The 14,530-nt window shown below is 33.4% G+C and overlaps 1 protein-coding gene across 1 annotated transcript; it reads left to right on the forward strand.

Moving 5' to 3' along the window:
- Positions 1 to 9,592: 9,592 nt before the first annotated feature.
- LOC109193378 (disease resistance protein RPP13-like) lies at positions 9,593 to 14,145 on the forward strand. The gene is made up of 3 exons (XM_019344231.1): positions 9,593 to 10,064; positions 10,116 to 11,691; positions 13,689 to 14,145. Exons 1-3 carry the CDS (start codon positions 9,602 to 9,604, stop codon positions 14,143 to 14,145), a joined length of 2,496 nt encoding a protein of 831 aa, XP_019199776.1. The 5' UTR covers positions 9,593 to 9,601.
- Positions 14,146 to 14,530: the final 385 nt, after the last annotated feature.

The following is a 14,530-nucleotide window of genomic DNA, read 5'->3' on the forward strand; positions in this document are numbered from 1 at the left end:
CCAAATAAACTAAAGTAGGCTTTTTTTAATAGATCCAGGTCTGGCCGAATGGCCCAGACCCGACCCATACAATATAATCCATCATCATATTCATATTTAATCAGCCATGAAGAAAAAAAAAAAAAAAACTAACTGCAGAGAATTAACATTTGACAAAGGACTGGAAAATCCACCAACTTCTGTTAATTTCGGTTCCAATTTCATGGAAGTCATGGTTTACACACACTGCAAACTAGAGGTACAATACTTTTATTTAACCTCACAGCATTCAATTATAAACAATTCTTGAATCAAGAAACTGGAGATTTAGTTCACTAAAACGCATGGCAAAAAGACAAATATGGTTCAGTGAAAAGGGTTTATATTATCTATGAAGATGACCAAGTTATTGACCAAGAATTTCAGATACATAACATAGAGAACAGGCCTTCTTGTGAAGTGAAATCCATGGCTGCAACTGGACATATGGCCATGCTATCAAAACTTAATTGAGGAGCTCTGCTTTAGCCTGCAGGAAATCATTGCTGATGCTAACATGAAATGGAAGTGATACTGTCATTGTTTGAGTTTTCAAGAAATTGTTGTCATCATCAAAAGAATGAAAAGCAGAGAATGTGGCCATTAGCATGCATGGCAACCCTGAACCAAGTTGGTTAGCTTGGTTTGGTAACCAGTTTAATTCCATGGGAACAATCTAAACCAAATCAATCAGCTATGAATAATTCTAAGGGGATAAAGTACAAATTAGCCGTTGAACTATTTGGGAAACAGCAATTAAGCCATCGAACTCAAATAACCATCAAATAAGCCATTGAACCCGGAAAAAAAGAGCAAATAAGCCATTGAACCCTGAAAAAAAAGCGCAATTAACATTTTTTATAGGTTAACTCCAAGTTTTTGCTGATTGGATTGCCAAATGTTTGTTTTATTTACATTTATTATTTTTTTATTAATATTATCCACTTCGATAGTATTATATTTTAAAATAATTATAATCAAAATAGTTTTATCTTGTCGAGATTTGATTTGTTTATTTATTTATTATTATTTTTTCACTAGATCTTTTGTTTTAAAAAATAATAATAAATAAATAAATTAGATCTAGACAAGACAAAACTACTTTGATTATAATTAATTTAAAATATATTACTATGTAGATGGATTATAATAATAAAAAAACGTAAATAAAATAAACATTTGGCAATACAGTCAGTAAAAATCTGGAGTTAACCTGTTAAAAATGTTAATTGCTCTTTTTTCCGGGTTCAATGGCTTATTTGGGGGTTATTTGAGTTCGATGGCTTAATTGCTTTTTCCCAAATAGTTCAGTGGCTTATTTGTACTTTATCCCTAATCTAAGCTGTTTTTAGTCTTTTGCCAACTAAAATCATAAATACTATAATAGTATGTTTGGTTCATCGAATAGATTATGAATAAAATATCATTATCGGGAATAGACCTATTCCGTCATTTGACAAATAATTATTTTATTTCTGAAAAATTATTTTATTTTTGAAAATAGTATTTCAGTGAATGATCTTATTCTCCTTTACTTATAACGGCCTGAATTCTCATAATGAGAATGATTTGGTAATATATCATCAATCCTTATTTATTTTTATTATTTATACATCTCACAATTAGCATAATTTGGCATTTGGCAATATATAATTTTATCATTATTTATTTTTATTATTTACTATATATGTATTTATTATAACAATAACAATAATTACTATTTACTATGTATTCTATTATAATAACAATAACAATAATTATTTATTTTAAAGATCTTTAGTATTAGGCTAATCTCTATTTGCTAGATCAAGAAGATAATTTTATGTTTCAAATGTTTATTAGTGTATTTTTTTTTTTCAACATAACCAAAAACTACAATATATATTTTATAATAAACCAAATAACAATTCTATTCTATAATATAATAAAATATAAAATATAAAATTAATATTAATAAAATTAAATAATAAAACATTAAACATGATTTGGATAGGGGCTGCGCGAACGCAAACCCCCACTACCACAAATTATGACGTAGGCTCCACCTATTAGGTAGACCTTAGCCTAATGCCCTTCCAAAGTGCAATGGAGGTCACTAGCCTAAGCCATGAGCCTTGATGATCGCTCATTGACTCCGTCCAGGTAAGTATATTTTTTGTTGTTTCTGGACCCCTTTTTATTAGGCGCTGCTGGACTCCTGCTTCCGTTTTGCTTCCATGTGGGATATAGGGAACAAGAATAGCGTATTCTTTGTTCCTAGCTTTCTTCTCATTTCTGGTCCCTTTTTCTATAGTTCTTTTTTGTTTTCTTGCTTAGGTTTACAATGGAAAAATGAATTAGCACATAGCTATACATATAAAAATTCCATAAACTTAGTTTAATCCTCCTTAAGTGCTTGTTGAGCTGTAGAAAAACTAAAACAGTTTTCTAAGAATGTGAACTAAATATCAGAAACTGAGCTATCAGGCAAAGACATTCATCTTAGACATTTCTTCAACCAAGTATTTGGATTCAGATGCAAACTTGACAGGAGAACAACTCTCCGAGATCTTATCCTTGGAGGTTTGTCATTCTTGTATTCTTGAGTACAGTTGTGTTGCTTACTCGGAAAAAGTGAGGAACCTATATAGGTGGCTTCTTACGGCCTACTGCTTTTGGTAGAGCTCCTGAGACGTTGACAAGCTGCAATAAACATGTAAAACTTGATCCTCGCATTGGCATTATAAGATTGATTCAGAGATGAATGGAATGGGTAAGAAATGTAACCCCAAAACAGGAATGGCTTCAATCGGAATACAATTTTCAACCAAGGAACACAACAACTGGATGAAATTTCCAAGAAACATAATTGCTGACTTTGATTTTGCGGGTTGGAATTGAAGCAAACCATCTGCAATATAATGGGGTCTTCCAATCCCTTACTTGTTTGACTAACAAAAACCTGATCCAACAAATCCCATGGCATATATTTGAAATAAAAGAGTTAGTCAAACCCAAGTACAGTTTGAAAAAGTGATTGATCATCGCCATCTTGTTTCAAGTTCTTTAGTATCGATCATACGTAAAACTTGAATGATGACAGCCACTGTTAGCCACATTGCACTTTTATGGTGCGGATTCAATGGTGAAGCAGAAGGTGCTGAATTGCAACATGAATTCTTGGCCTCCACCATTGTACATCCAGTAGAAGATGGAAAAGAAATTTCAAGAGAGATAGTAACATAAATTCATCCCAACTAACTAAGTAACTAAGTAACTAAGTAAGATGAAGAATTATATTGCAAATGCAATGAACTTAACACCATATCATAACATACAGATGCAACTATGAAATCAGAAATAGCCACCAGAATGTTGCCAACTAAGTGTTGCACATATGGATATTCAATAGCAAGCAGGCCCATTTGTGAATAAGAAATGAAAAGATTAACATTTGCATATGTAACCAAAATGAGATGGTAACAGTGCAAAACCAGAACCACAACATTTTGGAATGCAAATGTTGTCCATGAGAAGCTAAAATTATATTCTGAACTTCAAAGCAACCGAAAACAAAGCCATAAAAATGCTGCTAAAAAATGTCTACCATCTAGATGATGGTGTCCCAAGACATGATGAATATAATGATATGTTTCAGTAGTTTGACTACGCGTCACGGGTCTATGGCTAATAGAAGAAGAAGATGGTTTACCTATGGTGGTTGATATAATAGAATATAAGAGAGGAGAAGTTGGAGGAAGAAACTTCCTTTTGATTTTATTTAATTTCCAACTTAACCAGACAAATTAATATTCACCCATATATATAGGAGGTACAACCAAAGATATTAGGAAATAATATTCTAAAAACTACTAAACTAAATATGAAGGCCATCTTTAATAAAAAGGAAACAACATAACTAAACTAGTAAAGGAAACAATATAACTAAATTGATTCTTAAGGGGGCAGCAGGATCTGTATTGTATCATTACACTCCTCCGGGATCCTCCGGGAGATCAAGCTTGTCCTCAAGCTTGAAGTAGGTGACAACTGACAATGCTCAAGGTGAATTCAGGTTATTCCATCGCGTGCATTCAACTCTGTGGATGCAAGCCAAGCAGGCGGTTCTTCGCCATCCTCTAATGTCCACAACATAAAAAGGTGGCGGCATTTATGACCCGGAAAAAATCGCTCATCCCAATTATAACACAATTTTTTGGCATCCCTCTCGGCCTTTTCCGCTAGGGATAAGAATTTATACGGAGGTCCAGGTGATTCGGTGTGGTTGGTTGGTTGTTGTGGGGGTAGTGGGACACGGGCAGAGGGAAGGGGTGCGGCAGGGTGTGGGTCATTGTTTGCCGTTTTGGCATGTAGAAGGCCTAAGATGTGACATTTCCGGTAGAAGTCACGGGCTATATTAATGGCTTCGTTTAGAGAACTAGGCTTGGTCCTTTCTACATCAATCCGAAGTACCTCGTCTAGACCACCGGTAAAACGATCAATCCGTTGGGCTGGGACTGTGCCTGCACGTGCAATGAGGCTTGGACTGCTGATAAAACAATTAAAACATTTAGTTGGGCTAACAAATTAAACAAACAAAAAGAACGAAAAGAGTTTTGCCCACTTTAATTCCATCTAACTCAAGTCTTATTAATTAACAAATATAATATATATATATTTCTAATGGCCCAAAATCATCTTTAAGCTTAATTATTTAAATAATTAACATATTAGTTCAAAATATAAAATAATGTTCAAAATAAATGTAATATTAAATAAATAAAATTAATTTATTATAAAGGCTAATCTAAATTAAATATAAAAATAGTGCTTATCAATATATATATATATATATATATATATATATATATATATATATATATATATATATATATATATATATATATATATATATATATATATATATATATATTTGCACTCAGGTGCGAATGCTTCGCCCAGGCGCGAAATAGGAATGGATTCTGTCCGTCCACGTGTCCAGATCTAATGGATGAAAAACACTGATTTTTTAAAAAAGTGCGGTGACATTTTCGTAAATAATTGAACATCGAAGTGCAAGTAAAACGTATTACAAGTGCATGTAAAATGTATTATAAGTGCAAGTAAAAACTTACACTGAGCATCAATACTAAGTGCTCCTATAGTTATAAGTAGTTGCATTTATAGGTCTAAGTAGTTGCACACATAGTTATAAGTAGTTGCACCTAGGTGCATAAATGTTTGCGGGTGGTTTTCAGGGGTATTACTACCCGCTGAACTCAGATCAATGAATGTTAACAAGGCAAAATTACATGCACTTATAGGTGAAAGTAGGTGCACCTATAGTTATAAGTAGTTGCACCTATAGTTATAAATAGTTGCATCTATATATAGTTATAAGCACACCCAGGTGCATGAATGTTTGCGGGAAGTAAATGCTAACAAGGCAAAATTACATGCACTTATAGGTGAAAGTAGGTGCACTTGTAAGTGATTTTACTTGCACTTCGATGTTCAATTATTTACGAAAATGTCACCGCGTTTTTTAAGCTATTAGATCTGGACACGTGTCACGCACTGATTCGTTCGCATATTCCTTCCTGGGCACTTATTCGCACCTGAGTGCATCCCTCTCTCTCTCTCTCTCTCTCTCTCTCTCTCTCTCTATATATATATATATATATATATGTATATATATATATATGTATATATATATATATATGTATATATATATATATATATATATATATATATATATATATGCCAAGTGAGATTGAGCCTCGTCAATGGAGGCGGAGTCAGTAGAATTTAAACAAAAAATATATATTTATTTAATAACAATAATTCATAAAATAGACACTAGTTCTTAAAATTCAAAAACATATTAATCTATAATGTCTAAAATACACTAGTTCTTAAAATTCAAAAACATATTAATCTATAATGTCTAAAATACACAATAATTCCTAAATTTCAAACTATATTAACATTAATTCCTAAAATTCAAATTAAATTAACAATAATTTAAAATATAATAACAATAATTCCTAAAATACACAATAGTAGTTCTTAAAATTCCAAACATATTAATCTATACTGCTTAAATAAAAAACACAATAATTCTTAAAATTCAAAATATGTTAACAATAATTCCAAAAATACCCAATAACTCTTAAAATTTGAAATATAATAACAATAATTCCTAAACTTCAAACAATATTAACATGGGAAAAGGGTCAAACAAGCCCCTGAACATTATACAAGGAGGCAATTAGGCCCCTAAACTTTTATAAGAAGCAATTAAGCACATCAACTTTTGACTTTTGCGCAATTAGATCCAAAAATTGAATATTTACCTGTAATTGCAGGTAACCTCTTATGTGGCATCGTACGTGTCATTTTTATTTAAAATAATAATATTTAAATTCTTAAAAAATTAACAACATAAAAAAAAAAAAAAAAAAAAAAAAAAACTTACCCGTCAAAGGCAGCCATGGCCGGCTGCATTAGTTGCCTTCCTCCTCCTTCTTCGTCTCCAAATCTGGAGATGATGAAGGTTCTCTTTCCCTTCTTTGCCTCCAGATTGGAGACGAAGAAGGAAATGATTGTTATTTATTAAAAAAAAAAAAAAAGAGGTTGAAGCTTGAAGGCAGCCATGGCCGTCGGCCATGGCTGCCTTATTATGTGTTCCTTCTTCGCCTCCAAATCTGGAGATGAAGAAGGGTCCTCTTTCCTTTCAGAGACGAAGAAGGGAAAGATTTACAACAAAAAAAAAAAAAAAAAAAAAAAAAAAAAAAAAAAAAAGAGAAAAAAGGTTGAAGGCAGCCAGGGCCGACGGCTCGGCCATAGCTTCTTCTCTCCTTCTTCGTCTCCATATTTGGAGACGAAGAAGGGAAAGATATTTTTTTTTTAAAAGGAGAGAGAGAGAAGAGGATGAAGGCAGCCATGGTCATGGCTGCCTTCTTCTTCTTTGCCCACCGGCGGCGGCGAACGGCACATGACTTCATTATCGAAAATGTTTATTTATTTATTTATTATTATTATTATTTTTATTATTATTATTATTATTTTGATTTTTAATTTTAATACTTTTTTTTTATTAAATTTGCATACGTGGCAAGCTCAAATGATGTCACATAAGAGGTTACCTGCAATTACAGGTAAATATTAGGATTTTGGGTCTAATTGCACCAAAGTCAAAAGTTGATGTGTTTAATTGTTACTTATAAAAGTTCAAGGGTCTAATTGCCTCCTTGTATAATGTTCAGGGGCTTATTTGACCCTTTTCCCTGTTAACATTAATTCCTAAAATTTGAAATAAATTAACAATAACTCAAACTATAATAACAATATTTCTTAAAATACACAATAATTTTTAAAATTCGAAACATATTAATCTATAATGCCTAAAATACCCAATAATTCTTAAAATTTGAAATATATTAACAACAATTCCTAAAATGCACAATAACTCTTAAAATTCGAAATATATAAACAAATAATTCTAAATATACTTAAAAATGATTTTAAACTCATAAAATTCAAACATTAAAACAATATTTTAAAATGTATAAATCTTACAAGGTGGTGGCCGAGTGGGAGAGCGGCGGTGACGACCGGAGGCGACAGGCAGCAGCGGCAGGCGGCGACCAAAACAAAGGCAGCGATGGTGGTGGTGCGAGGGCGATGGTATGGAGGCAGTTGGGAAGACAAAGAAGGAATTGAATGAAGGAGAATGTGGAGTAGAACAAGAAGAAGGAATGACGGTTCGGAAGAAGAAGGAGTGGCGGATGAAGAGGATATGAAAGAAGGGGAATGCGTGCCTGGATTTGAAAGAACGGACATTTTTTAATATAGCTATACAACGTCGGTTCTTCATCGAACCAACGTTGTATAGTATTAATTTATTTTTTAAAAAACAAGTATAACGTCAGTTCGATGACGAACCGACGTCATAGTCTGAATTTTTTAATAAATTTATACGTTTAATATACGACGTCGGTTATACAACCGACGTCGTATATCTACTAATTTCTTTTTTTTTTTTAAGGTTACGACGTCGGTTCGTCGTCGTATCCTAAATTTTAAAAAACATAAATACGTATACTATACGACGTTAGTTATACTAAAACTAACATAGTATAGATATTAATTTCTTTTTTAAAAAATAAAATAGGTTAGTCGTAACTTTAATTAAAAAAATTTAAAAATTAGATATACTATACGACGTCGGTTATAAAGCAAACCGACGTTGTATAGTTTGTTAATTTTTTTTATTATTTAAAATGAGTTATAACGTAAGTTTTTAAGCAAAACCGACGTTAAAACCCTTTTAGATAAAATTATAAATTTATTTAATATTTTGACAAAATCGACGTCATAAGTCTGACGTTGTAGGTGATTTCAGTAGTAGTGGCAATGCAATACTTCTATTCTCAATCCATATTCATACTTAGCTATAGTTTACTTGTAGTATTGTACTTTAAGTAGTTAGAAACTTTGAAGACCTATTAGCAGGGCCGGCCTTGAGGGCGAGCGAGATGGGCGCCTGCCCTGGGCCCAACGTTGGGAGGGGCCCCTAGCTTAATTTTTTTAAAATTTTTTGATGAAGTTAAATAAAAAATGCTTGCATTTGCAAATATTTGAATTCATAATTTTAAAATTATTTATTAATTTTAAATCTATTTAACAATTACAACCATTTGATATACTTATAACAGTTAATAGATATATATTTGCGAATGTTGAATTAATTTATAATTACACTTCATATAGGGGCCCAAAGTTTGAATGGGCACTCCTCCAAGACTATTCTAAAATGTTTTTTAAATAAAAAAATTATATGTTTACAAAAATTTAAAATTATCATTTAATTATTTTTAATTAACCCATACAATCTTTTAACTTCATATATTAAAGACCCTTGTTTTTATTTTGCCCCAGGCCCTATAAAATGATAGGACCTGCCCTGCCTATTAGACAGTTTTTATTCAACTGTTTGTGGTTACTGAAATGGGTTCTGGTTCACAGGGATAGGATCTTCAGCTGCAAAATATTGAATACAAGGTATAGATTGCTGGCTTGCTGCAAATTTGGAGTGGGATGCATATCATGAATTTGCAGAGTGTTGATCTGGAATATATGTGCCCATTTTTTTGTGTTCCCAAACTATACCTCGTGAAATAAAAATGGATGGCTTGTATGCACAAACAAACAACCCCGCCCTATTAGTTAACATTTTGTCTGCCAATTATGTTCTTTAAGCTGTGTGTTTTGGTGTTCCCTATGTTACATCTAGCCATACTTGCCAAACTTCTTATTTATTTATTAGCACGATACATTTTTTTTTTGGTGTTCCCATACTATATCTTGGGAAATTACAAGTGCACTCATCACGATGATACAATTTTATTTTATTGAAAGAAAAAATCATTTTAATTTCCTTTAATCTCCTTCATCCCATACTATACCTTGGGCATTACCTAATTCCGGTTCATATCATTCATCTTCATCTTCCTTCTGCTAACCTTCACTCCAACAAACTCACAAAACAACTCTCCTTTCCATTATATTACACCTACACATATAGTACAGAGAGAGAAGAATGGCTTGTGTGGTTGTACTTTCTCTTATGAGGACACTTGAGCTTGAGTTCATGCAACCTCTCCCTCGTCCAATTCTACAACAAAAGGAACTCATCCCTTGCAACAAAGACTTGGTCCTATCTCTCCACAAGAAGCTTGGATCTCTGATGGAACTATTCGATGAGAACAGAATAGATGGTGTTGAAACAATAAAAGACTTGGAAACAAAGCTCAGAGATGTAGCTTTCAGGATTGAGGATGAAATTGAACTCCAAGTAGTACATCTTTATGAGGAAGAAGAAGACGAATTCAGAATTTTTGCAGGAATTTTTGATATTTTTGACAGATTTGTGGATCAGACATTTCAGCCACGGGAAAATCACATTTATGTGGAAATGTCACATGGTGAGAAAAGCACTCGTCATCGCCAAAGCCTTCATCAGACAAGTACTCAGCATTGCCAGAGGCTTCATCAAATTTTGCATCCGCTAAGGGGAAAATCACATTCGTGTCTCAAATTCCGTCGTATTTTACACCGAGCTGTACAAGACATTGATGCCATCACTGAAGAGTTGGCAAAAGCCAAGGAGGAGTACCAGCTTTTCAAACATCATCTACAAGGAGGAACAAAGGTTAATGTTTTACCAATACCTACTTATCAAGTTATCTCCATGCCTGATTCTTCCCACCATGCTTCACGCTCCAAAGAAATAATGGTAGGAAAACAGGATGAATTCGATATTATAAAGGAGATGCTAATCCAACATCCATCTAAGCAATTAGAAATTGTCTCCATTAAAGGTATGAGAGGTATTGGTAAGACAACATTAGCTAGGCAAATTTATGAAGATTCATCAATCACCTCCTACTTTGATAAGCAAGCATGGGTTGTTACATCACAACATCACAATAAGAGGCAAATGCTCTGCGGTCTTCTTGGTTCCAAACACCATAATGCAGGCAATAGCAGTAATGAGGACCTAGCATTACGACTCTACCAAAGTTTCAAGTGTCAAAGGTACTTGGTTGTGATGGATGACGTATGGAGCGAAGAGGCATGGGATGCTATCAAAACTTGCTTTCCCGATGATGGAAATGGTAGTCGAGTATTGGTGACTACTCGCCTTGCTAAGGTGGCTAATCATATCTGCACTCAAAATGACTTTTCTCATCAAATGCAATTGTTAGAACAAAGTGAGAGTTGGAAACTATTTAATGAAAAGGCATGTAAATCTCGCGGTGCTGAATTTGAAATGATTGGGAGACCGGTTGTTGAAAAATGCAAAGGACTGCCTTTGGCAATTATTGTGGTTGCAGGCCTTTTTTCCAAACTCAACACTCTAGATGAGTGGAAGAATACTGCCAATGCTCTACGTTCTTCTTCTGCAACTACTCTAGATGATGAAGAATGTTCGAGAATACTCTCATTGACTTACAATCATTTGCCCCACAACTTGAAAGCTTGTCTTTTATATTTGGGAGTTTTTCCAGAAGATCACAAGATCAATGCTAATAAACTTGCAAAGTTATGGCTTGCGGAAGGACTCGTAAAGGCATTTGAGAATGAAAGCTTTGGTGCAGTGGCTAATAGGTACATGCAAGAACTTATGGATAGAAACCTAATAATTTTAAGCGAGCTAAGCTCTTGTAGAAGAAAAATTAAGAGGTTTAGGATGCATGATTTACTGCATGCCTTTTGTATGAGAGAAGCTCAAAACGAGAACCTTTTGCATGTTGTCCAGAGTGAAAATAGTTCTTATTTTTCTCAGAAAGGTTTTCGCTGGGTAAGCATCCAATATGAAGATTTTAACATGTCTACAATACAACATTATACCTTGAAAAGCTATAGATCATTCTTCAGTTTTTTGTGGGGGAAATCATTTTCAAATTTTATAAATAGCAATCTACTGAGAGTACTCTTCTGCTATTTTACACGTATGAAACACAAAAATATTGTGGATAGTGTCCATTTGAGATTCCTAGGAGTTCCAAATAGTATAGAACTATCTATGGCCCAAGGATTCCTAAAGTCAAGACGTGGAGAGAGTATAGAATTGTCAAGGTCTTGGAATCTTCAAACACTTCATTCTCATGGAAAAGTAATATATAGATTTGTAATACTCACTATCTTGGAAATAAAAAATATACCTATGTTATTAAAATAGGTCAACAAGTCAAAGGTTATTAAAATTGATATTGGATGAATTTACTAAATTACCCCTCTTTACCCTTAAAGGTTAAGGAACCACTTTGGTCTTGGATAAACATTTCATTTGAAAGAAGATAAGGGGAGCTAACTAGAGAGAGATAGGGGAAGGAAAAACCTTGGAGCTTTGATCTCCATCTTCTTCAAGCTTAGATCTCAAAGCTATTGGAGTATTCTAGGTAAGTTTGACCTCTATATTTCACTCTTTGAGTTGGGTTTATCACTTGAGCCCTAAGATTAATGTTTGAAAATATTAGGGATTTTGACAAGGAGTATTTGGGCGAGCTTAATAGCTAAGATTTGGATGTTTTTAGGTAAGTGATTAACTTTTCTCTCCTTATTTTGGAAAACCCCTAAATATTATGAAATAATCTCCACTACTTTGAATCCTCATTTTATGGTTAGTATGAGTTAAAAATATTTTGGACTATGATTATGTTTTGGGTCTGAAATGCTAAGCTGAATTCTGGATTGAAATTGTATTTGGGTTCGTTGGAATTGTGATTTCGGAATGTATTGTTAAGCTAAATAAATTCTGACTGATACAATCACCATGTGTAGAGACGGTAGAGTGGTTTTACGGCTGTTATGCAGGTAGTAGGGCGTGGGTTCGACTCCAACAGCTAGCATATTGTGTGTGTTTGTTTTATATCAATATGCCTTATAAAAATGGTTTGTTTGTTTAAAGTGAGAGTTGAATCCTTAACCTCTTGTTTATTAACTTTAAGTTCTTTTCACCTAAGCCATTTCAATCCTTGTGAAATTACTTTGGTTTAATAAACCATTCTATGATGTTAAAAGAGTTATGTACTAAGAAAATTATTATTTTGAGAATGGTTTATACCTTGCATATTTCTTAGTTTGATAAACTTATTACCTATTTTGGAAATATGAACTTTGTTATGTGATTTTAAGCAAATGATTTTTGCTACATCGGGCTATTTGATTATAAGAACTATTTTGATTATTTGATCAAACTCATGAGGCAACCTACATTTTGTTGTTTGTTTTGTTTGGCTTGGAATGTTCCTAATTGCTCATTCCGAATCGTCGAGCTTGACTCATTTCGAATCGTCGAGTCTTTCGAAATATTTGTTGGAACGTTCCATCCGGCTCATTCTGAATCGTCGAGCCTGACTCATTCCGAATCGTCGAGTCTTTTTGGACCATTATACCGATAATGGCATGTGCCACATAATATAATGGTGGTTGTAGGTTGCCAATGAGTTATATGTAAAGGAATGATTGGTGCTTTTGAAAGTATTGTATTATGACATAATATTGATGCCCATGTAGCTAAAGTTTTTCGTTTTGGAAATTTGTGTATAGTATGATGGAAGTATGTTATGATTTTGATATAATTTAAGGATTGAGTTTTGCATCTAGTTGTTACTCTAAAGCTTTTTGTATTATATTGGGGCTACTTGATCCGGGGTTGAGAGGAGTATCACTTACTGGGCATTAGCTCATTATTTGTATTTTTTCTCATGTTTCAGAGTAGTTAAGGACATGTGAATAGCACGAGCACAAGTGGTGGGGTCTCGAAGGTGACTTTTGAAACTTGGAGACTTAGTCCTAGTTTTGGAGCTTATCATGGATTTTTGTTTATTTAGACTTTCCCTTTGACCCTTTGTATTTTTGGTAGACCATTGTGCTTGGTTTTGGTGCTTGTGATGCATTTTGGACATACTACTCTTAATTATAAATATCTAATAGTGGATTTGATGAGTTTTTGGGAAGAACAAGTCGATTATATTTTGTAATTTTGGGTTGTGGAATTATTGTATATTCAAGAGTTATTATGAAGATTCTGAGAGGTATGTATGGTTAGGCTTCGTATTGTTACAGGTCTTCACGTAACGATACGGCCGTGTCATGTCCTAAAAGTGGGGCGTGACAAGATTAGATGAAGGAAGGAAGTATTTGGAGTTTCCACAACTACACTATATTAGTTGTGGAAACTATTTTTGTGGAAATCCTCCCAATTTTGTTCATAAACTTGATGGGATAGGAGCTGATAATTGCTCAAAAGAATACATTACCAATATTCCATGCTTGAAGAAGGTACGTATTAAAGGTGAAGACAAAGAGATTAATGCCTGCATTGCGAACTTAGCCTACTTAGAGCAACTCGAGAGACTTTGGGTTTCATGTTGGTTTGGAACAAATACTCCAATTAATAATGATATTGTTCTCTTGAAAAACCTTAGGAAGTTGAAATTATATGGTATGAGATTTGAGTGGGAGAAAATTACTCTTCTTAGCAAGTTGCCTAGGGTAGAGGTGCTCAAGTTACTATACATGTCATGCGTAGGCAAAGAATGGGAAATACAAGACGAAGTAATATTTGCCAGTTAATTGCGGTCAAAGTACCTACGAAGTCCCTGTACTATAGCGTTTTGTTCAATTTAATCCCTATACCTTTTTTTTGTTCAATCGAATCCCTGTACTTTAAAAAGTGATACAATTAAGGACAATAGTTAACGGTGCTAATATTACTGTTAACTTAGGTTACGTGGCGCTGTGGATATTTATATTCCTACTCATATATTACTTTATAAACATTTAAAATTAAGTATTTTTACCACCAATATATTAAATTAGTATGCCCAAAATAAATAATTATAACCATGTTCCTAATGAAATTTGGACAATTGTCCTTAGCTTCACCACTTTTTAAAGTAGAGGGACTAAATTGAACAGAATAAAAGTATAAGGACTAAATTGAACAAAACACTATAGT

The sequence above is a fragment of the Ipomoea nil genome, unplaced genomic scaffold (genome assembly GCF_001879475.1).
Source record: "Ipomoea nil cultivar Tokyo-kokei standard unplaced genomic scaffold, Asagao_1.1 scaffold1869, whole genome shotgun sequence".
Lineage (NCBI taxonomy): Eukaryota > Viridiplantae > Streptophyta > Magnoliopsida > Solanales > Convolvulaceae > Ipomoea > Ipomoea nil.

What these genes read in the sequence shown, in the direction of transcription:
- LOC109193378 (XM_019344231.1), top strand. Translation starts at nt 9,602, where the DNA reads ATGGCTTGTGTGGTTGTACTTTCTCTTATGAGGACACTTGAGCTTGAG. An exon ending in GAGGCTTCATCAAATTTTGC is followed by an intron (nt 10,065 to 10,115) that starts ATCCGCTAAGGG and finishes GTCGTATTTTAC; the next exon opens with ACCGAGCTGTACAAGACATT. An exon ending in CATGGAAAAGTAATATATAG is followed by an intron (nt 11,692 to 13,688) that starts ATTTGTAATACT and finishes GGGCGTGACAAG; the next exon opens with ATTAGATGAAGGAAGGAAGT.